Consider the following 23,774-nt stretch of genomic DNA (forward strand, 5'->3'; position numbering starts at 1 on the left):
CCTTAGTAGCAGTACTCTTTGGTATGGTATAAAGATATTCAAACAATTGAAATCGTCCGCAATGGAGACAGGTTATCTTATGGTAGATCCGGATGGTTCAAGAATGCCAACTACTAGCAAGGAACAAATTCCAAACCAAAATCTACTGCGTTTCAAGTGATGATAAGCGACGACGTATGAAAGCCCATATGAAAGTTGGTCGGTCGGTATGATGATAACGTATTCAGATGGTTGAACCGAAAGATACGGTAGATCCGCATACATGCCGACTGCAACCGAGATATACCAACTTCAAGACCAAAATCAGCCGGCTTCAACTGGTCATAAGCGATGACATGAAAGCAAATACGAACATTGCCGGCTTGGTATGGTAAGAAAGTATTCAAATAGTTGAAATTGAGTGCCATTAGACAGTTGTCTCATGCTCGATCGCTCGAGTTTTTTTTATAAAAAAAAGAAGCAGAAAAGAAAAAATAATAAATATTGCCACCCCTTTGCCCACTTGTGACGTTGTAGTCAATGGATTCTTTCTTTTTTTCTTTCCTCTTTCCATTTTTTTTTTTTTAATGAATGGCCAACCCTGACTCACACACACGTTACCTACCACGTTTTGCATTCGTTCTTTCTTTTGCCTTTTTCTTTTTTTCTTTTAAACGAATGGCCAACCCTGCACGTTACCTACCATAGTTTGCACCAATCCCTGCGCCAAAAATAGGATTGGGTAATCGGGTAACCGAGCGGGGGATAGAACGGTGATGGGTAGCAGCACTCGGGTGGCATTGGAAGCTTTATGCTATCAACCATTCAGGGGAAAAAAAAAATGGTGTGCTTAATTGGAACTGACACCGGTAGGTCTTCACACTATAGTTATGGTCTGAAGAACTATATGTGCCTAATTAATGGCAAGCTGCTTCATCACAACAATTGCGTCTTCTTCATGACCGCGAAACTTTAAGAAGAATCCTGCCTGACGCATGAACAAAACCCAAATGACTTGCATCATTATTAGATAACCAGTATGAACACGAAAAACCTAGTTCATTCTGCCAGTAGCATTTAACTCCTAAAAATTTTGATCGCATCCATATTGTTGTAGAAAATATTTATAACATGAAGGTGTCGAGATGGAGCAATTTGCCAGAATTCATGCATTAAAATATCACATAAAGCTTAGTGACTCCGCCAAACTTCAAAAGAAGAGTCACTCCAGTTTTTACATGATTGCAGAATCAGTTGTTACATCACACTTTATAACTTACAAAATTTACAACATGATACATTGTAAAGTCTCAGTCCCGAATTTCTCACATTGGAAGGAGAACTTTTGACAAACACGTGGATGCCCTGGATAAAGTAAAGGTCATTCGTGTTGTAAGATAAAAATTATAATTTAAAGAACATGAAAAAAATAAACTCATGAATCAGGTCTCCACAGTGACGTCGGTGGCTGTCTGCTCTGTGACCTTCTCAGCAAGAGGCTTGGAACTATCCTTCATAGATTTTGGCCCCTGTTTCCCTCTAGTTGCATTTCCGGCTCTCGGACTACTCTGTAATTTGTTGGTAGCTTCTTTATAATTGCCCAGACTGTGACGTTGCAACCGATCGCATACTCCACTGTTGTTATCTACTTGGGATGGATCGACTGCATCCCCGCAACTCTTCCTTCGACCAAGCTTGGGTGATTTTGCACGAGTTGGAGGCACCTTTTGTACAAAAAAAAGGGGATTAAAGCAAGACAAACTCCATGATCTAAACAATGCCAGTGCATATGGCCATCAGTTGTTGCAGTGAGAAAAATCCAAAGCAAGTATTACTTCGTTTCTGTCAAAAAATACTATCTGATTGATCAGCAAATTGAAAATATTTCATCAGAACAGATAGATGGAATCTAGAAGTAGTATCACTGTGGCTGTGCCCTTTGGCTGTTTTCTTTAACTTGATCCGTTCTGAACCTGTTTCATTGATCTCGCTAGGGATCATCCCAGCATCACCACTGGATTAGAACATCAGAGAACATCCAGGTAATACTAAAAATATCTTAAGAGGGATTACATGCATCAGGAACTTAAGATGAAAAATCCACTAACATTCCCAAATTGCATAAGGAAATTGACGAGTGCGGCAACTACAATTGAATCCTTACAAAAAGGCGCCATAAATCAGAAAATAAAATACACTAGGAGTGCACTTACACTGAAACACCAAAGTCAGCACTAGGCAGTCACAAGTGCCTTTGCCTAATAATGTACCAGACAAACAGAAAACTCAGGCTCTCCAAAACTAAATAACTATGGAAGTGGTTACAAGTCGAGCATTACAGCCTGATGAAAACCACATTTTCATAGATAACAAGTCAAGCATTACAGCCTGATGTATTTATGTCTAAGGTGAACTTTCTAGGCCTATATAATTTCTTCATAGATAACAAGGCAAGTTTAACATAATCAACCATATAACCACATCTGCCAGATTCCAGTCACCACTAAGGAAAACTCCATATCTTACATGGAATATGTAATTATTCCCAGTAAATAAGCTGTTAAGGACTTGCTCAATTGCCAATACTGGCTTGTTGACAGCCATAAAAAGAAAGTATGTTAAGCTTTCATATAGCCAGCATTAGAAATCCTTCTAATTTAAAAATAGCAAATTAAGTAGAAGCTCAAGTAGATTACCTTCTTAAGTTCCACTTTAGGAGGAGGACCCTCGTGGTAGAAGGTTGGTATTGGGTTTGCTCTGAAAATCAGGTTCTTCCTTAGTTGCTTTACAGCTGCCTCTTCCTCTTCCTGGAATTGATGGAAACTAAAAATATTATTGATGGATTTCACATGCCATGTTTGCAACAACTTGGTCGGTTCAATTTTATAAAAGCCACTTACAAGCATGTCATGGTAAAGCATAATGCACGACACCAAAACTACAATATGGTAAGTGACTATCATCAAGCATCTCAATCTTAAAGCAAATATAAAAATCTATTTGAACATAGTACAGTATATGAATCCTTCTTTACCTTCCTCTTCACGAAGCACAACACCCTTTGTTACTATAAGTTTTGTCGTATTCCAACTCAAAACTTTCAAACAAGTATCACTAAATCTTCTCCTCCCTGCTTTCATCCTACAAGTCTTATTTATAATGTCACCTCTAATCTATTTGTGGATAAACAGTGTCACTCAACCATCCATCAGTTGTCAAACTCCTTACTTTGCTTACAAAACTACGATTTATTAATCCACAACAAAAACTGATGAGTCAACCACTTTAAAGCTTGATAATTCAGATTCACAACATCATCAGTCTTGCCACCGTCAATCCACTTACTCTCATCTTGATGCAGCAAGAACAACAATTCCCAAAATCCACTTACTCTAATAGAGTTGGATATTTTCCATACATCTGCTTGCTACTTCCTCGATAGCCCAAAATCTGTTTGTTACTTTCCCAATAGATCAGAATAAAACAAGCAGTCACTTTGTTATGTTTTTTGGCCATCATATATGAACGGGCCCTCATTGGAGTATTTGTAGTTTCTCACTACATAAATTGTAATGCATAAGTAGCAATATCAAAGAAGACTGATAGGTCCAGCATCTGTTGCTTATTTAAAAAAATTGTGGTTTTATGTTATTGCAGCAACTACCAATAATATACAAAACTGAAGGGGCTAAGAATATTTATGAGCCAGAAAGAAGCTGAATGACTGTCATCTAATGGCAAAAGTTAGACAGCATAAACAATTCAACCAATGACATACAACAAACTTGAAATCTCATGGTAAACACATGGATAGCCTGTTCTGAAGAAAAAAATCTTAAGACCTATATCTGCAATCAAAATGAGCAAGTTATCTTGAAGAAGAGAAAGGGATGGGGGGATATTCACAATTTGAAAGGGGCAATGCTTTGTGACTTTGCAACACAGACATTTGGAAAGTTCTTTTAAGAGCAGTTTGTAGAAATTTGTTGTGGAGTCTCAGCTTTAATTGAAGGTCTTCAAATAGCGTCCAAACTATCCAATGAATAGTGAAGTAAATCAAACAGGGATGACATTGCAAAATGTTAACCTATTTACTGGATATCTAATTTTCACCTGCAAACTCACTAACGAATTGTACTGAAAAATAATGTCAGATTTGGGTACTGCACTTCACGCATAACCTTTGATGAGTATAAGAATTTGACGTGAATATACATCTGTAGTTTCCAACAAAGAAGGCGCAAAAATGCATACAATGGCAGAAAGATTCATTGTGAAGACAATGTACTCAATTGCCCATATCCAGGATCCAGAAAGCTAGGCAATGAATATCAATCAGGTAACTGGAGAAGATAAAACGTGACATCCAATATCAAGGAACTGGGGAAGATAAAATGTGGCATCCAATATTATAAAACAAGCATAAAATTGGTCAGTGCTTCAAGTCTTCAACCCAATAGCTTAAGAACCCTCATTCAACATGAAAATGTTACCCACATTTTAGGAGAGTACCATAATAAGTTCTAGTATCATGGCAAGTGGGAGGGTCCTTTTCAACCATGCATTGTGAAGCAACCAGATGCAAGAGGTCTTAGGTTCCTCTTTAGTTATCCATGGAAAATATCTATTTTCGATTATATCTTACATAAGATTCTGCTGTAGAGTTTCATGGTCAAATACCATGTTCAGAAAAATCCACAGAACATGTAATGATTGCAATAGAAGATTAATTCATGGTTCAACACCAAATGGAACACCAAGATAACATAGGATGGTCATGAAATTGCAGAAAGCTGAACTTCCCCATGCACCATTAGTCTTAAGAATTAACAGGAGCAAAGGGAAAAAAAACATACCCTTGTCCTAGCTTCGCATTGCAGTCTCTCTGCCTCCAAAGCCTGGTGCTTCTCTTCTAATTTAGAGTAAAACTAAATAAAAGCAAAAAAGCATATTAACCTTCTCTCTGAGGATTTAGAGAAAATCAGAATGTTCAAAATGCAAGAAAAGGCAGTACCTCTTTCCGTTTCTCTGCACGCTCACTGCATTTGAAAACAGGGGCAATCGGAACCGTTGTCCTAGCTTTCGAAGTTCTCACAGATGCTGCAGTTCTGTTCATAATTCAGGAAAAGTTGATACCATCCCATGTAGACAGAAATACATTTCCATAAGCCCCACATAAGTAGAAAAAGGATACGAAGAAGCCACAGAGCTAGAATCCTCTTCATCTGTGTGTACTGTATTATCAGAATGCAAAGGCTTCCTGGACTTGAGAGGTGAGTTTCCCTGTACAGCAATGCAAAAGTACAACTATCATAATGAAATATACCACATCTGCTAAATAATTTTTCATACCAGCAAAATGTTTTTTTTTTTTTTTTTTAAAGTCACTTTCTACCCAAGATTCAAAAGCTATAACTTGCAATCTTCCAATAGCATTCAGAAGAAGGCGGCATTGTCGCCTTTTAAGAGCATACCATGAAGCTATGTAAGTTAGGTTGGTGTTTCAAATCCAATAATGTAGAATCAACAACAACTAAGGAACTTGAAGATGGAAGAAAGCCCTTTGTCACAGAATTAAAAAACATGAAATCTAACATCTATTAAGATCAGAAGTAAAAATGGAAACATGTTGACTGCAAGAAGCATATTTTTCCAAATAAAAAGAAATCAAAGTATTTTGCCAGAGAAATTATCTAACTGAATCCTTTTGGTACATAAAAATCAAATACTCTGCTGAAAGACACTTACAAACATCTAGATTCATTCTTGACTATTTAGACCAACCACAGGACTGGTGTTTATATCAATGATGACATGACGGATGAATTAAAGAAAGTCAACAAAAGAAAGAAGACAACAAAGCATGTTAGCTGATTGTACATTATTTACCTTAGCAGCTTTATCTCCATCACCAGCAGCATCAGCAGCAAACTCACGGCATCCACTGGCAGCACGCTTTTCAGTTGCGAGTTGAAATGGCTGAGGAACAGTGTAGTTAAGACGTACTTGCTTCTTATGATTTGTTGACTTCTGAGCTTCATGGTTCATGTGTTTCTTATCGGGTGTGTCATTATCCGAATTCAAGTTTTCAACACTAGGTACTTCTCGCCCGTTGTGAGAATCCTGAACGCCATTTATAGCCTCATCTGACCCATCATGTGTGGAAGTTATGCAAGAAATACCATCAGTACAATCAGGATTACCATTGGAACCACATATAACAATACAATATGATTCTTCATCTGTGGACACTTCTAGAGCTTCCTTACCCATTGCACTGCAAGGAATGAAGCAGATATATTAATTTTATTCCAGATGAGGAACTAATGGAGAACAGGGCAAAAATAATATAAATGTAACATAACCAAATATAAATACATATTTTCCCAATTGCACACAATAAGAATGAAAGCATTGAGTCGTAGATAATCAATTAATCAAATAAATAGTATGTTTGGATGCTTGAAAATTGACACAAATCTTACACAACCATATATAACATATTTCCTAAACAAATATGCACACACACTTCCAGTGCGAGCAGAAGATTAATTAATTAATAAAGGGATTGTTTGGATGGTTGACTAACAGATACCAAGTTCCCTCCCACATTCTGTGGGAGTTGGATGAGAGGAGGTATCAGAGGAATAATGTAGCTAAAACTGCAACACCAACAAACCAGATCCGAAAATTTAATGATACCAAAATCCAGCTAGAAACATGTTTTTCCAGCATCCTAAATTGTCTTCAAAATCAGACTCAAGAAACTCCAAAACTATCCCTTCCACTGCCTCTTTCTGCAACTGACTCCCACCTCATGGGAGATATCCTGCAAACACGACAGCTACCCACCCAAACAGGCATAGACTATAAGGTCATGACATGTAAATAAGTTTTTTTATACTGCCCATTAGAGAAGTTGCAAGAACCTAACAATTTGAAACACCATATCATATTGCATCATTTAAATACTCCAAATCTCCTGAAAGATCCCATGCCTGCTATTTCTTCAAATTATGATCGTAACATGTAAAGAAAGTCTGATTATCACCAGATTTATGAACTCAGAACAAGGCAAATGATGCTGTAATTAAATTTCTGCTGTTTGAAACTTTGACTAAAAACTTCAGTTAAAAATCTAAGGCATCAATTCCTACCTTTACCATGCTAAAGACAAAATTGTAATCCTCAAGGCTAAATCCTCATAACCCCAACATAATAAGAAGTTTACAAGGGAACCTCAACATTCACCTCTAGCTTGTGTAAAAATAAACAGTCATGATCTTCAAGCAGAATTCATTCCATATATGCCTTTTCTTGAGGGAAAAGTAAATTATGCATAACTTTGTACACAATAAAAATGTAATATAAACTATGTCATTGACCCCCATACTTTTGGGTTGGCATGAACTACACCTTGCCCATTGATATGGAAATAAGACTCGTAACACTGAGCAATCAACGTTTCTTCACCTCAGAACAATATAGCTGTGAGGAGGAAAAAAAAGGCTACAGCAGAAAAAAAATGCCTGTTCAGATCTCCAATCTAGTGGAACTACAAACAATTGTATAGAGTTCTGCAAACCGAAAATTATGTTTGTGACTAAATTGAGACGAGTAAACAGGAGAATGTACTTCAAAGAAGTAGTCTTTATGTACATTCCTTGTGTGGCTCCATACCATCCAAACAAGAAATAAAAAAGAATCAAGAAAATTTCTAAAAAATATAAAGAAATTCAAAGACACAACTTATTGGGCGAGGGACAACTATTTTTGAACATGTAGCTATATGCAACTCCCTCTAGGCCCTAAACATAAGATGACAGAGCATATTCAACCCCTTCATGCACAGGGGCTTTATACGTATAAACCTATCTAACTTGTAACTGCATTTATTGTTGACCAGAACTAAAGATTAAAATACGATTGAAAATGACTACACTCAAATGCAGATAATGTAAAAATACTGTTGTATGTGACTGAAGAATTATCTAAAGTATTTACACATCATCAATTGTAAACAGAACAGGTCAGGCATGGTCCCCATCACATCACATTTAAGACCACCTCCTTCTGAAACATTAAATAATATCTAGAGTTTGAGCCTTCTACGGCAACCAGCTAAAGTCATCATAACCAGATAAAATTCTAATTTCTTCTTTTATAATTTCATATCTTAATTACACCAAAACTAGCATTTCATTATGAGAGTTTTGCTGAAGGGAAGTTAAATTAATCAAAGAACCGATGACCATCCAAGAATCGATCAAGAACATGCAATCATTCCATCATAAAAGAGGCTAAAAGAATTGCTAAACGAACAAATCAATTTTTCCAATATCATGCTGAAAGCATTACCTTAACAGGAACCACTTCTACACGAAGCCGGACCAATAGAATGGAAAGAAGAATAGTGTATAAAATCATTCTGATGAAAATAACAGCTCATCTATCCATTTATTTAAAAAAGAAAAAAGTAAAAACCCAACGAGGAATGCTTGAATTATCACCTTATTTTATTATAGATACAGCAATCAGGAGAAAAAAACGTAGACAATATGAAACATGAGGCAGCGAAGGTCACAAGTGGCATTACATTATGTAATTTTTTAAGGCAATAACAGATTATGTCAAATTGACTTATTATATTACAAAGGAAACGCACCTTCCACCTGAATTAACCAAAAAACTGATCTTTATCAGATAACGAAGAACCAATCAGCAAATCAAGCAAGATTAAAGCCCCCCAACGAATATTTTTCTATATCAATATGGAATTCAAAAAACCCAACTCATTTCCCACGAACCAATCAAATATACTGAAGATTTCTTTTGAAAAAATAAAAGAATAATTAGAGAGGAGGCGAAAAATATATAAATTTCAACCTAATTTGCCTGTGACATCAACAACAAGAAGCACCAGATCCCAATCTTCCACCGATCGATTCATCAAAAACAAATGGAAACCACCTTTTTGTCCATCGAGTCGCTCGTGCATTGCGTTATTAATAAAATCAAACAGATCAAGAACTCAAAGACAAGGATAGTAACAGAAGAAATCGCCACGGAGTCCTTACAGCTCTTCGAATCTCCAATCCGACAGAGATCTCTGGTTCCTCCGAGCGATCACGCGATTCCAAGAACCCTCCTCCTCTTCCTCCGCCTCCTCGCTCCGCCTGCGCTCCGAAAGGGCGACGGTCCCTGTGGCCGTGTCGCGAATTTATAGCTCCCCTGCTCTAACGCCGTCAACTGATGGCCGGTCGTAGGCGTCAAACTGCAGTCGCTTGGTCGTGGCCGGTTGTGCGCTCGAGACAAACGTTGCCAACCCGTTTCCTGTGGAGGTTAGATTACCGCCTGACGGGCGTTTACGGCTGACGCACTTTTGGTTGCCGGAACGGAGGTTAACTTCCGGTGATTTGGATCCCCTACTAATCCGCCGGATCACCCGACACAAACTAACCCCACTTAACTATTTTAACGCACGCCATCTCCCCCTCTTAATCGTGACGGAAACTGATTAACTTCCACCAAAATTACTAAAATACCCCTTATTTTCGTTACGCGTACCCGCCACTATGTAAACGGGTTTTACGGGCAATTGATCTCAGCTTCTGAAAAATTTAGTAGATCAGAGCCGTCGAAAGGTGCACTCCCTCGGTTCAAGGATTTAGATATGGACGGCTGTGGTGCACCTAATCGCTTGCGGGGAAGCGGAAGACGTACGATCGGGAATTAGGTGGGACCCAGCTGTTGTTGAGGGAATAGGGCAGCCACGTCAGCTGTTGGATGGGGAGTCGTACTACCCGCCATTTAGGTGGTTTTAAATTTAACCTGGGCGCCGTTTTACCGAGCCAACGCTCGAGTCTATGATATGAGGACAAGTGTGAAAGCGATGTCACCTCAATATCCTGGCGTGGTGGGGTCCACCAAAAGCTCCGAAGAGCCCACAGATTGGGCCGTCTCAGATTGAAATGGAGGGCTCCGGTCTTCCTGTCCGAGGGCTCCCAAGATTTGGCGCTCGCCACCCCACTCCAAAACGTCAACCACAAGTATTGGTGAGCCTCCACCACCTCCAGGGGAATCCAGCGTAACATTGGGTTGAAAGAGGTGCAAGTTTTGAGACTAGGGGCGTAATTGGTCTCTGTAGTTTTCCCGTGAGAGGAAGTAATGGGAGGAGGCTTCCCTGGCTGACAAAAAGTCATCGCTGTCTCACCGTGAAAGGACTCCACCTTAATAATTGCCTGCCCATCTTTGATTTGTTCTTGCTAACCTTTTTGACAAAAGAGTTCCACCCCCGAAATCATATCCTAATCTTTACTTTTTAGATGGGAGGTGTTTTCTAAGGCAAGTATAACCTGTTCATCTATCCAATTGAATCATGATACACTATCCTAGACCGGGGGCACGTGTTACACGATGCCTGGATAGCATGGTTTGATGATGTTATCCTATGAAAATGCTGGGATGTTGATTGACACATGTTTGACAAAATTTAAATCCAATTAATAATTATCAAGTCCCATGTTCCCCGCTAGCGTCATTAGCATTCAAAAGAAGTGCCATTAGATGGCGGATCGCATCATGATGATGCTCTAGGTAGTACCTAGCTTCATCCAGAGTCTGGATTTTGATTTGGAAAGTACCGTCGACCACAAAATATGCTCAAAAAAATCTTAATTAGGTTTTTTTTGGTGATATATCAATGGCAAAATTTGCATGTGGGCACATGCTAGGGCATACATAGCGGTAATCTTTTGATTTATACAAGTTAGTTTGATTCTACACACCGCAAAACTACATGTCATCCAATCGAATGCAAGGTGGACGTGCATTTGCCTGCTTATTATATCTGTTTCATAAAAAGAGTGACGTCCATGTATGTTGCACCTATCTGTTTCCGTCAAGGATGTCACAGTGATGCGACCTGGAATATGCTTTTTCCCATCTCTTTCATTGGAATATAGAACAGCATTCTCATCGATCTACAGATTAGGTTCGTGATATCCATCACTCTTCTTCAACCAGAAGCTGCCTTCTTTTGTTACTGGATTTTAATCTCAAAACCAATCCAAGTATAACTCGAAAGGACCAAGTTTAGTTTCCAATGGATGTAAATTGCCAACTAGTATTCCTGTCATCGTGCAACTCAGATTTCGGTGTAACACCTGAAATGCAAAATTGCTAGTTTGCTACATGCCATGTACTACAGTCTTCTTCCAATGTAACCTAAATTGTTGCATCCATTAAACATATATATGCAGGTGTTATGCAACCTCAACCTACTCCCGAAAGCTTGGATTCATAAACAACCGTTTGCTGATACTATCATGGTGAGACGTCAGTCTAGAGATAAGTTAGCTAGGGTCAGGGCTAGTACCTTGACCCCATTTGCAATGTCATCAATTGAGGCATACTCTTCAGGCTTATGGCTGAAACCTGCAACAAAAAATACTACAGGTCATGAAAAATATATGGCTGCAACAGGTACTTTGCACTGTTATTCAATTTGAGCCTGAGAAACTATATATGGTAAAGCCAAAACCTCCCAGAAACAGAGCTAAATTCCCCCATGATAGAGAAGTAAACAATATACACATGCTCCTGTATACAGGCACATACACCAGTATGGTAACATGTGCAATTGGATTTGGAAATATAAGTTAGACATTTATCAACAATATAAATAAGTACAGTTAAAAAAAGTTTGGAGAGAGAGAAAGATTGGTTTGAGTATGAAAAGGTAGTGAAGCATATTCTCCAAATGAAAAGGTGGTTTAGCAACTGATCTTCTTTATCATTTTCATATATCTTCCCTAAGGCTAATTAAAAGGTCTTTGTTAACCATGTGCTTCATTTTGTTCCCTTGGAAAATTCTAATAATACATCTATTCATAATGAGAAAAATAATGATGCGGGGCGTGGTATAGAGTGCAAACCTTTATAGCATGGAATGAAGATCATGCCCATTGGCGATATTCTGCAGGTGTATACGTTGCGCAGTTAGCTTTTAGCAAGTACATAGAAACCATTAAAAAGCATTAACAAGAACACTACATCTACAATTTCCCATACATTCCAAAAGATCTGCTAGACATTTAAACATATCTATGCTTCTTCTCTAGAAACGATATTAAGAGTGACTTATAATCATAAATTTAATGGGAATAAAGAACTATCTCATGGCATTGTTCCATACAAGCTGCCTGGAGTAACTCCCAAGCAATTGCCCATACATTCCAAAATCCATAGGCAGTTTGCTAAATGCATAGATTGCTAAGTACCAACAAAAATTAATCAGGAAAGAGGAGGGGGGGGAGGGAGGGGGACAATAGATGTATTTAAAGGAAATGCTTCTATAGAACAATATGCTTGAACATTGATGCCTGCATTGTGTGTCCAGGTAAAATTACCCCCAGATTTTTTCTTGCAATGAAGCTGCACTGACTAGTTTATGTGCTAATTTAGTCTTGCAAGTGGAGCAGCATGACCCTAATTGATGGTAGAAGTTTGTTGGTGATGGTTCATGTCATGATTGCTCCAATGGAAATCTTGAATCCATGTGTCAATATTCACTATTGGAGAGAAGAATCTTCAATTAGCTTTTTGGAAAATTTCCATACAAGCAATTAATTTTTCCCCCAAAAAAGTTGTTTTATGCGAACTTCTAGGCAACTGGATAATAAGGTAATGCATTTAAAAGATTTCTTTCCTTTTCTTCTATTATTTAGCCTGTGATAGCATAGTTGCAACCTCTCTGCCTTTCACCTCTTTAAGTGATGACTAATTCTAAATTGACACAACTTACAATTCCTACTCCCACATGGTTTACTGACACATTGGTCCCATAGGGATTGCAGGTCATCAGTAGCAACATGTCAATAAGGGAGTCCAGTAATGGGGGATTCCAGGGTCAGATCTACTTTAACATATCTCTAGAAACATGAATTACACTGCCAAAAGAGATAGATGTGAACAGCTAACAAAGTGATTGAATGGAATGTGAGAACGTTCAAGGAAAAAAAGTGGTGAATCAAAATTTAAATACTTGCACCAAGTTAGTTATGCAGTAACTTATTTTATAAGGGAGAAAAGTAAGTGCAAGCGTATGTTTAACAATTCTACCTGGCCATGAAGAGCGAATCATGGTAGGCTCTACTGATCATAAGCTTGTGACTAAGGTTCAAATGTTGTGCCGCAACCTCCATGGCATTGATTATTGATTTCTCAGAAAGGGCAGGAGGATCCTGATTTATAATTTTGAATTCTGATAATTTAACTCTGCGATTCTTAGCTATATCAATTGCAGATTGATGGAGTTTTTCAATTACAGAGTTTCTTCTCTTCTCATCAATGTCTCGTGTATCTGCATAAAAGATGAGGACATCAATCCAAAGATATTAGCAACATTTGACATATAAAATGAGGGGGAAAAAATAATTAGGTATTCAAAATCATTACATGGTTCCCTTCAGTCATAACATCTAAGAATGACAAAGAAAACATACAAGGGACGACTAATTTCACTGACCAGAAAATGACTTAGAATTCCATCAGAGTAAATGGCAGTATTTGGATATAATTTCAAGAAATACTCCTTTATGGAAAAGAAATGTATTAGCACTTGGTTATAACTAATGCACTGGAAGTTACCTGGATATCATTCTCGCTTCATTCAGTTATGATCATTTTGGAGTTCTTACAGGGTGCCTGACCCAGGGTCATCTATGTAGCCACTAGAGGGTATTATCTAACTCCAGCATATTTGTCAATTCAACATTTACCTTCCACTACTAAGGTCATGTTAAAAAGAATAACTGTACATAAAAAACAGCATTGGTTTAGTACATGGTTCTGGTGGCTTAAAATGTGTTTTCTTGAAAAAATCAATTTTTAAGTATACTTGAATTTCTGTAGAACACTTCTTGAACAAGGTTGTTATAATGAGCAATCTAAAGACAATTTGGTATTGCATATGTTTCTGTACATATTGCATTTGGCATCATAAAACAATAAGATATTAGGATTACTAAAAAGAGCTTTAAAATTGCTTCTTACTTTAAGATATTCTATTACAACATGGTCTAGGAGAAAGTTCAAAGTGCAACATGATAGAAGAAAGAAGAGAACAAAAGAAAAGAAAACACAGAAGAAAGTACAGAGAAAGCCTAAGGGGCTATAAGGAAAATTTAATAGCATTAAATAAAAGCTGAGTAGGGTAAACTCTCAAGAAAAAGACACCAACATTTTTCTAAAAAACAAAATAAAGAAATGTTATTATATTGAATCACTTGGTGACAGATATATCTACTAAACGGAGGGGAATACCTATTTCTAAATGTGATTTGCTTGGAATGCTGTTGATTGCTCCTGGATGCAGCTCCAAAATACCTTGAAGAAGCAGAAGATTTAGAAAAGATTAGCACAGATAAAGACCACATAACAAATCAAAACTTCCATCAGTGATTGCATATATGACGATTTAAAAGACAGCTCTGCTTTTGATAACAAATTGTATAAATTAGGAATATGGTTCCAAAATCATGTTGAAGCCTTGAAGGTACATACCAACAGTCCCTACAGTGTCTACAGATCCAGAGTCTAGCACATGCTTCTCAACAGCTAGTGCCAGCTCCGCCGCCGCAAGTCCCGCATCATTTCTGTTAATGATGCAATCAAAAGATTGTCAAATTTGTTATAAGCACCCAAACTAAAGCCATACAAATAGACTTGAAGCAATGGAGAATATTTTTCTGCATCGCAATTACTAGCACTTCAATTAGCAGAACATATATGCATGGATATGAATAACTCCCCTTTTAACAGCTCATCTTTAAGGAGACCTACAATTTTAGTCATAGATGAGAATGCAAATCTCCTAGGTGAATTTATAAGCATATAATATTTGGAAGTAGGAAATTTTGACAATAAAGTAACTGAGAGGGAAAAAACTTGAAGGTTTATCAGATTTGCAGAGCGTAATTCTTTTTCTAGCAAATGGCAAGTAACTACCAAAACAAGGGTCTGCCAAACACAAGATAAAAATATATACTAGTCAGAAGAAAAATAATGTAAAAAATGGCAGAAATTCAGAGTATGATAAGGAAGTTTAATTCTCACCAGAAAAAAGATAGAGAAGTTTGATTATATCGTATTCTCCTAAGCATGTGATGCACAAAATTACTTACAACAAGAACAAGAAAAGAAGATACATAAACCAGCCCTTCCTAAAATCTACAGTGAATCTTACCCATGTATTAAACAAGCAGATCATTAAACACACGAAGGCAATATAACTCCTTTTAAATAACTGCAATCAATAAATTAGAAAAAAATCATATTGCTCTATTCATATGTGGTACATGACCCATGATTTCCATAGGCATTTAGCCCATTCTGTTTAAGTAGCGCTGTAGCTGTTCAGGTACAAATTGTCACCATATGAAGATGAAATCTAACATATTTGACTAGCCAAATAAGATAAAGAATGTTATTTTATTTCCTCTGTAACAGCTATCAGAATCAACATTAGAATGAGAAATTATCATATTGTTTTTTTTCTAAGAAGATAGGTGTCAACTAATACAGCCTTCGAAAGAGAACCATCTACTGCAACAAATGCTGTAATATCCAAGCCCAGCTGAAGATGAGATGAGAAGGGTATAAGGAGTAGCAATAGCTGGTGTTTTGAAACAAATGTAATTAAGAAAATTTCCTTGCGAATAGTGAATATAAAGCATGATCTAGTGACAATAGACAAGAGCTTCACAGGATTGCTGAGATGATAAGTCAAAGGATGGGACTGGAAAATAATTCATCATCCACTCTGGAAGCTTAGCACTGAGCATAAACAAATCCTAAGCAGTATTCTGGTAACTCAGACAGAAGTAACAGGTCCTGAAAACAATTATTATGTGGGAACTTAAATCACAAAACAGAATGGGGACCTCAAATCTTTCTTTTTGCTCTAGTGCATGATCCCTCCTGACATGCTTATCAAAATAAGGAAATTGTCCGAATGTAATAAACAATACAAGTTTGATGATTTTTCTATGGACTGCCCTATATAGATGGAGATGACCTGTTCTCATAAACAATAATACTTATGCGAAAATGAATGCAACTAAAAGAAAGCAATGACTTCAGAGAAGAAAGATAAGATGACAAAGAAGAGAATTTCATTGCAACAGTATGATGACTACATGATGTGCTTTCTTCATGTAAGAAATTGGGCATGGGCAGATGTACAAGTATGCCAATCAATGTGTAATAAGCAATGTCATATGTAACCGTTTGACCAAGCCTACCATACACTGGTTATTCTGGAACACAAAACAGTTGGAAGAAGATGAAAGCATGCAAACCTTGTGGGCATAAGGACAGCCCCAGCATGACCTCCATTGCCTTCAAATTCCACCTTGACACTTGCGGGTGCAGCAATTGCAGTGACAATGCCAATTGAAACACCTAACATCAAGTTAAGCAATTAAGAGGATTAACCATAGCCACTGGCTATATGGAGTTGATTATTGAAGAAATAAACCTTCTTCTTCCAGAATAGGGCCTTGCTCTATATGCAATTCTAGAAAAGCAAAATAACTCCCTTTCTTCAAAAACACATTTGACAAGTGTTCTTCATGTATGTTGTAACCAGCAAATTTAGCAGCGCCAAAGAAAGAAATATTTTGACCATCAACTGTTTCTTTAAGAGCATTAGCTAATGTCTCACTCCCTGCCAATAAGCGACTGCACATTTTCAAACATGGAATGAGATAAACATCAATTAATTACAAGCCTTCAGATGTCACATTCTCAACTCATGCATCTAAGCCATGAATGAGGAAAACAACAGGCTTAGATCTCAGCAAAGCCATATTTTATGCATATTAGAGTTCTTGAGCCTGCAAACTGAATACAGAAGAATATGACTAGGAGGCTTATCTTATTATTCCCAAAAGGAGGAAATCCAGACCTTCCCAAGCAACCAATTCCAAAACGTGTAGGCTCCTCAGATGTGAACATAATTACCTCCAATGATTTCTTGGGCTGGAAACCAGACCTGTTAAGAATTCCTTAAGAATAATTTGTAAGCTAAAATAATTTGCTGAACAAAGCAGACTGTGTCTCAGCCTTGATAAAGGACTAAAGTCAACATCAGTAATTTCAAAAATAGTATAAATAGTTCAATGCACATATCCTTAATACAATTTGAACTGGACTCAATTTACATAGAAAGTTCAGCAGTGCTTATAGCCCCTCCTATAAGCAAAGATAACACTCACTCTAGATGTTAAAGGATGCAAGTATTATTGAATGCCAAATAAATAAGAGAATCCAGCAAGGTGGGATATGATAATTAGGTTCAGTTTTTAAATACAAGTTCATACAACTGGAGTCAATTCTTCTCATATGAAAGTAGCTTTTGTAGCTGCTTGACACTTAAAGAAGGGAGATTAACCAAACTCGTTGTACTAGCTTCAAAGACACCATCTGAGCTTCAGCTTCTCATGGGATCTCTCTTTTATTGAACTATAAAAATCTTTCCAAGCCATCATAGTTTTCCAATCATGCTTGCCATGGCAAGGTTATGTAGCATCCCAACAAAATCCAAAAAATTTCTAATTAGATGACAGAAAGTTTGTTGCAACATATAGAGACTTAGCTTCAGACCTGAGTTTGTTGTTGCATCTTTGATACAAAGCTAACATTGCTTTTCCTTTTTGTTGGTTTGTGGTGAATCAGGTCAGTAGCAATTAGCAACGAAACAAATACCTCCAGCTAGACACCCTGCCTGAAACAGTGCAATATCTGAAGCCATTGAAGGGTAGATTTATGTTTGCCCATTTTCTTTGCACATGTGAATTTGGACTACTTTGCTCAGGTTTCATAGGATCTTACGTTCCCCTATTAGTTATCTATGAGTCTGAACCTAGCCAAACCAAGACTATCTACCTTGATTCAGATCATGTTTATCAAGGACCACTTATTTTCGTTCATCTTATACTTTTCCCTTTCCCCCTTATGACTTCCTTAATATCTTGTCATGATTTCTGTCCAGATCAAACCAAGTCTGTGGATGTTCCTTCATTTGTTTTGAATCACATCAAACTCCATAGGTGGCATCTTGATGACCAGTCTTAATAATATTAATGGTGGTTTGACACATATCTTATCAGTTTTTAGCTATTTGTTGCTCTGGCTGATGTCTTGAGATTCAGTTGCAATAATTATCTTTTTAATGCAATGGTTGATTGAACTCCATCATGCCTTGTTGAAACAACTCTTAGACATGCCATTGTTTTCAGCTCAATTTGAGGCTTGAAGGCCTCTTTCCATTATCATAACCCACCACATATGCAACACATGTTTCTGTAAGGTTTTTTCTATATTTCTAGCCACAAGTTTTCTTTTTTAAAATTTATTTCTATGTCATAATTTATGAACCTTCATAATGACCTGATCTCTCTTCAATCAAGTATCATGCAAATACGTGCATTTAGATCTGGAGATTATGGACATGACTTTTCTCCACAATTTTACATGCTGGAATTTGAGATTCTATCCACATACCTTAAAGAACCCTAATTTCGAATATCTTGCAATTAAGATAAGCAGATGGCATTTCAAGAGATGACAGAAAAAAGAAAAGGGAAGATAGCCAGCTGATAATGGTCCATCATTTCTAGTTTATCTTTCAACAACTAACATGGGAATAAATCAATCAGGAAAATTGTGCACCTTTTTAGCAAATTAATTGCTTCTATTGCACCCAAAACACCAACAACCCCATCATATCTTCCAGAATATGGAATGGCATCAATATGAGATCCAGTAGCAACTGCCGCAAGTGCTGGCTCAGAACCACTCCTGGAAGGAAAAAATAACAAAAAAATTATGAATGATTAATAAATTTAGCAAATACAAAATCAGCTCAAGAGAATTTTAAGATGTAGATAGAAATATGCTTCTTCCAGATAAAATAATGAAATGAATTTTTGACCCCAACTTCCAATCTTAAATACAGAAATGAGCATAAAAGAACTTCTACTGTGGAACATAGACAAAATTGCCCAACGATATTGAGTGTAAGAAAGTACAAGTCCACACATCAAGAAGCATATATGCATGCATGGATGCATATGTAAATGCATATATATGATATATACATACATACATGTACGAAGCTAACATGGGGCGCCTACAAAATAGACCTAATAAGCCACTCCTTGCCGGATGGCCAAGGGCCAACATAGATGATCCAAGCTATTGGATGTGATCTACTATCTCTAAACTGCTTAATATAAAAAAATCATACATTTGAAAGATTCCTAACCTAGGTATGTAATACTTAAAAATACATAATCCAAATAATATGAAGCAACACATATTTTTTGACCATTAGATGCATAGGCTAGAGATCTCCAAATCACATGATTTTTCTGACGGTAAGCAGTTTAGGGATAATGGACCATATCCAATAGCTTGGATCATCAGTATCAAGACTCCAAGTTATCCATTAGAACTAACCTTGTTATAGTTGTTGTGTGGGCATCCACATGTTAGCTCTACAATATATGATACATGCATGTTGTATCCTTGTTATATAAAACTAAACAATGACCATCCATTTAATAGACATGCCTTATACAAACTTACGAGATTGAAAGCTATCGAGTATGCTTGTTGGCTATTGAAAGCAAGGATAGCATGAGTAGTAAAAGAGTATAGAAATTGATCTAAATGCATGTTTGGCGCTAATGAAAAACCCCACAAGTCGTGGTAAGGATATGATCCAGTTATACCTATTGGGATTCAGAGGAAGAGGAGAATGCAACACCAATGTTGAAGGTGGAAAACAGACCGGTTGTTTCTCAAGTTGCAACATGGGGACAAAAGGAGTGAAAGCAACAGCATAGAAAACATGCTCTAAATTTATAGGAGAAATTAGGGAGAGAAATGATTGGGAGATTTGGAAATGAGGAAGAGAACAAAGGACTAGATAGACTGCAAGAATGCATGACAGAGAGATCTAAGGCACTAAGACAGCAGAAGGGTTAGTGTGGTGTATCGCTAATCAGAAGAAGTGGGCGGAGATAAGAAGATGGTAGGCAAATGGGATCACAGCTACCATAACCCTTGGCTCTTATTATTGGAACAAAGGAAAAACACACTTAGCGACCACGTTTAAGTATATTTTAACCATCTCCTTAGCAAGTTTGTCATTTATGATTTATCCAACTAGAAGCCAATGTTGTGCATAGACAAACAATTAAATTTGGCAATTGTTGGACTTACATGACTACAGAAGTCGTATTGTTATTGTACATCAACTAATGCATATATATATGTGTCGTAATTTTTATTTGTAATGTCATCTAAATGGTAGTATGCATTCAAATCATCTTTGTTGCTTAGGCTGGTTTCAAAGTTATCAGGGATAGCACTTAACAGGAGAGTAATGTAAACAGTAACAGTAAATGTATTCAAGAGAAATTTATTGTCTGCATTGCTTATGGAAAGAAAGTTATGTCCAACAATTAATATTAAACCTAGCAGAATGTACTGCAAGGCCAAAATTTCAATTGGATCGAAACCATCTTCACGCAAGCAACAAGTGAAGCAGAACATAAACAAAGAAGAAGAAGCTATTTGAAATTTTAAGCATTTTGGTAGTTACACCCAGAAGTGCAAAAATTTCTATTTGAGTCTCCACTGATTATATAAGCTTTAGACACAGTAGTCTGATTTCATTTGTTACAAAATATAAACTTCTCTCTAATTTAATGGTTGTTACATGCTAAGAGGAGCTTTTCTCTCATTAAATTTGAATGGGATGAATAATATATCATTGAGAAAGTGAAACATCAGGTTTTCATAATAAGAACACATTTATGATGTTTGAAACTCTAAAAACAAGTTAATGAGTCGGCAGGAAAACAAGGATAACATTTACTCTGAACTCACCATCGACCAAATATGTTACCCACAGCATCCTCACGAACAGAGAGACCAGCTTGCTCCATCAGGTTTTTGATATATCTGCAGATAAAGTTGAGATTGACTTCATTAAAAGCCAACAACAGAGCATTCGGACAAAGAAAAGTATGCATCATTGGAAGTATGTCAACATGCACTATACTACATAAAGAAGCAGTCATACTAGTAAAGAAACCAAATAAGAATGTCTCTATTATTTACCTTTGTCTAGATACAAAATTAGCAATAATGAAGCTTGGGATTTGATGAATTAAGAGCCTTAAGTCTCTGTATAAATTGGAAGTTGTGTCTTCTTCATTCTATTTTCTTCGTGGGTGAAGTAATCGTACACCATACCTCATTCTTTCTAAAGCCCAAGGGAGTGAAGTGCCACTGGAAAAGAGTGGTTGCCAGAAACTTGGAATGGAGTAAAGATATGTTAAGAACAGGCTTTGATAATAAGATATGTTAGAGTGAGGACTGGACCCTAAGATAGAGAAGTGAATCATGCATGCAGAAGATGTAGATTAGATGGTCAGCATAAGATATATAATGGACCAAAGATGGAATGCAGCACCTGCTGATAGAAGTCTAAATGAAAGTGAGCAAAAAAATAGCTGATATGTATATCTCATGAAAGAGAGATGCAAAGGAGTCGGATGGGAAGTGAGCAGGTTGGATTTGGAAGATTTGGGTGGGGTGGCTGAGTAATCAAACTACATATCACACCTAAATTTTGAATTTAACACCTCCAGTAACTTGTTTTGCGGGGCAAAAAAAAAAAAAAATCATTGACTTTCATGATTACGTCTCGAGCATGTATCAAAATATAAGTCCTGAGAAAATATAAGCAGAGGATCGGGTTTCCTCCTTGTTAAAGATCTTTACTGTACTCATGATCCCACCAAAATGACATTGTAAACATAAGTCGTGCCAAAATAGGATGATACTCCTTTCACTTTGATTTTATGAGATTTTGAACAAAGACTATTGACAACATTTCTTTCAATTATGATTTATCAGGCCTCCCAGCCCAATTCTTACCTTGATTTGTACCTTCAAATTATGCCCAATAAGATCCCTTCTCTTCCATGCAAACGCCAATAACTCCCAACAAGGATTCCATGCTCTTAGATGGCAAAACAACTCAAACGAGCACAGAATTAACATCTAATGGAGGGAGCTGTAAGTCCATTATTACTCAGAGTTCAAAGCAGCAGCTGCAGCACATCAAATGAAAGCGAGAGAGAGAGAGAGAGAGAGAGAGAGAGAGAGAGAGTCTGACATGAGAACAGATTTGAAACCAAAAATTCTTTCATTCCTACTCAGATTTCAATTGTTAAATCCTCCAAGTTGTTAGCAGAGGTCAGAAGTTTCCACATCAGCAGATTTGCCTTTAGCATCTCGCATACCAAGAACAAGAAAGAAAACAGCTTCTTCGAAAAAGCCAATAAATTTATAAAATAAGATGCAGCTCTCACTATTTTTTGAATTATTTCAAGTCACAGGTTAAGGCCTCACGATCATCCCAAATATATAAAGATTAATACATCCAATCCAGATGCCAATGATCGTTTGAAGATACCTTCGAGCCAAGACATCCTTCTCGCTGTACAGGACGCGAGTCACTGATGGCGCAGGAGTGTCGGAAAAAGTCGAGAGCTCATCTATCTGCAGAACATCCAAAATCAAATGAAATCCACTTCCGAAGCTGTACTCACAGGTTCCGGTGAAAACCCAAACATATACTCTCAATACCAAATAAATTTAACTCATCGATCTCTTTAATTAAATATCTGGAGTGAGATAGAGCTGTACGGATTCTTGGCCATCCTTACCTGCCTCTGAAGGCTCTCCTTGTCGACGAACAAGGAGGAGGGGGAGAGAGAAAGAAAAGAGTGAAGCGGAACAGTTGGGTAGCCGGAGAACTCCTCCATGGTTCTCCTCGTTGGGTCTTCATGGGTCGCAGCGAGGATCGAGGAGAGGAAGAAGACAAGGACCGATAGAAGGAAGGATTGGGAGAGTTTCGGAGCCATCTCCTGGATTGCCAAGCGCTCGATAGGATCTGCGCTTTTGAAGGAAGCGAGAAAGTGGGAATCTAGTAATGATGCACTCGCTGCGGATTAAAAATTTGCGAGTGGTGTTGCGGGATTTTGGTTGGCTTGGGCGCGAGGCGAGGATGCGGTGAGGCTTCGCTGTTTCCACCGGCATACCGGTTCGGGAGTTATGAGACCGTATAGCCTCTTTTTTTTTTTTTTTTTTTTTTAGTAGGATAGAGGCGTATATCACATCTTTTTTTTGACTGATGCGAGACCATCAGCATGTCAACCAGGATCCTCTGCCGTCCAGTGACATGGAGTCCTCACCGATCTCCGTCAAAAGATGGATGAGACACTTCATCTTCTGATGACAATCCATGCACCACAAAAGATCAATGCTTCTAGCATAAAACGATTTGGAGCTTAATACGTATGGTGCCGGAAGGAAGGAGTACAGGAATAGAATCTTGGCATGCTGTATGTCAGATGGAAAGCTGCACTCTGTGTACAAGATTCGCTATTTTGCTGCAAGTTCGGGTACAGTCCAAGACGGCTTTCGGCCTGTGCGGCTATTTTGTGACCGTTCATTAATGCAATACTGGTTGCTGCAGGGGTACTTCCTTGATACACCAAAGATCACACCAGGGGCCGTAAAAATCGTCTTATCTATGTTCCGTCTGCCTTAAATAAATTTAAATTTAAATTAAATAAATTAAAATTATAAATTAATTAATTTATTTAATATATTTAATTTTGATATTTCTATAATAATTTCATACTAGA

At 37.4% G+C, this 23,774-nt stretch overlaps 2 protein-coding genes and 1 long non-coding RNA gene across 8 annotated transcripts; all 3 read right to left on the bottom strand.

Moving 5' to 3' along the window:
* Window positions 1-1,125: 1,125 nt before the first annotated feature.
* LOC105053096 (protein WVD2-like 3) lies at window positions 1,126-9,445 on the bottom strand. 6 transcript variants are annotated; one of them, XM_073252197.1, is made up of 8 exons: window positions 9,057-9,444; window positions 6,183-6,256; window positions 5,869-6,102; window positions 5,174-5,262; window positions 4,994-5,087; window positions 4,836-4,907; window positions 2,676-2,786; window positions 1,126-1,703 (listed from the first exon to the last, which is right to left on the bottom strand). In XM_073252197.1, the coding sequence occupies exons 2-8, from the start codon at window positions 6,219-6,221 to the stop codon at window positions 1,422-1,424; spliced, it is 921 nt and encodes a 306-aa protein (XP_073108298.1). In that variant the 5' UTR covers window positions 6,222-6,256; window positions 9,057-9,444; the 3' UTR covers window positions 1,126-1,421. The 6 variants fall into 6 exon arrangements, with proteins under 6 accessions (XP_073108298.1, XP_073108299.1, XP_010932425.1 ...); XM_073252198.1 differs by lacking the exon at window positions 9,057-9,444 and adding an exon at window positions 8,866-9,032; XM_010934123.4 differs by having other exon boundaries at window positions 5,869-6,256; window positions 9,057-9,445.
* On the bottom strand, window positions 2,079-2,669 carry LOC140855712 (uncharacterized). The gene is made up of 2 exons (XR_012138699.1): window positions 2,201-2,669; window positions 2,079-2,138 (listed from the first exon to the last, which is right to left on the bottom strand). It is a non-coding gene; the product is annotated as an uncharacterized lncRNA (long non-coding RNA).
* A 1,627-nt stretch (window positions 9,446-11,072) lies between the features above and the next one.
* Window positions 11,073-23,174, bottom strand: LOC105053076 (ureidoglycolate hydrolase). Its single transcript, XM_010934101.4, has 12 exons — window positions 22,791-23,174; window positions 22,538-22,623; window positions 20,941-21,015; window positions 18,715-18,843; window positions 16,949-17,035; window positions 16,520-16,722; window positions 16,341-16,443; window positions 14,545-14,636; window positions 14,305-14,367; window positions 13,102-13,342; window positions 11,916-11,956; window positions 11,073-11,415 (listed from the first exon to the last, which is right to left on the bottom strand). Exons 1-12 carry the CDS (start codon window positions 22,986-22,988, stop codon window positions 11,318-11,320), a joined length of 1,416 nt encoding a protein of 471 aa, XP_010932403.1. The 5' UTR covers window positions 22,989-23,174; the 3' UTR covers window positions 11,073-11,317.
* Between the last annotated feature and the right edge of the window lie 600 nt (window positions 23,175-23,774).

This window comes from Elaeis guineensis, chromosome 2 (assembly GCF_000442705.2).
Source record: "Elaeis guineensis isolate ETL-2024a chromosome 2, EG11, whole genome shotgun sequence".
In the NCBI taxonomy this organism is placed as follows: Eukaryota; Viridiplantae; Streptophyta; class Magnoliopsida; order Arecales; family Arecaceae; genus Elaeis; species Elaeis guineensis.

Excerpts from the sequence above, each read along its gene's own strand:
- LOC105053076 (XM_010934101.4), bottom strand. The coding sequence starts at position 22,988 with ATGGCTCCGAAACTCTCCCAATCCTTCCTTCTATCGGTCCTTGTCTTC. Across the intron at positions 14,637-16,340 it reads GCTGTCCTTATGCCCACAAG|AAATGATGCGGGACTTGCGG; the intron begins GTTTGCATGCTT and ends CATCATTAACAG. Across the intron at positions 11,416-11,915 it reads CTTCATTCCATGCTATAAAG|GTTTCAGCCATAAGCCTGAA; the intron begins GTTTGCACTCTA and ends TTTTTGTTGCAG.
- LOC105053096 (XM_073252195.1), bottom strand. The coding sequence starts at position 7,760 with ATGTTCAAAAATAGTTGTCCCTCGCCCAATAA. Across the intron at positions 6,257-7,728 it reads AGTTGTCCCTCGCCCAATAA|TGCAATGGGTAAGGAAGCTC; the intron begins GTTGTGTCTTTG and ends CATTCCTTGCAG. Across the intron at positions 1,704-2,675 it reads CTAAAGTGGAACTTAAGAAG|GTGCCTCCAACTCGTGCAAA; the intron begins GTAATCTACTTG and ends TTTGTACAAAAG.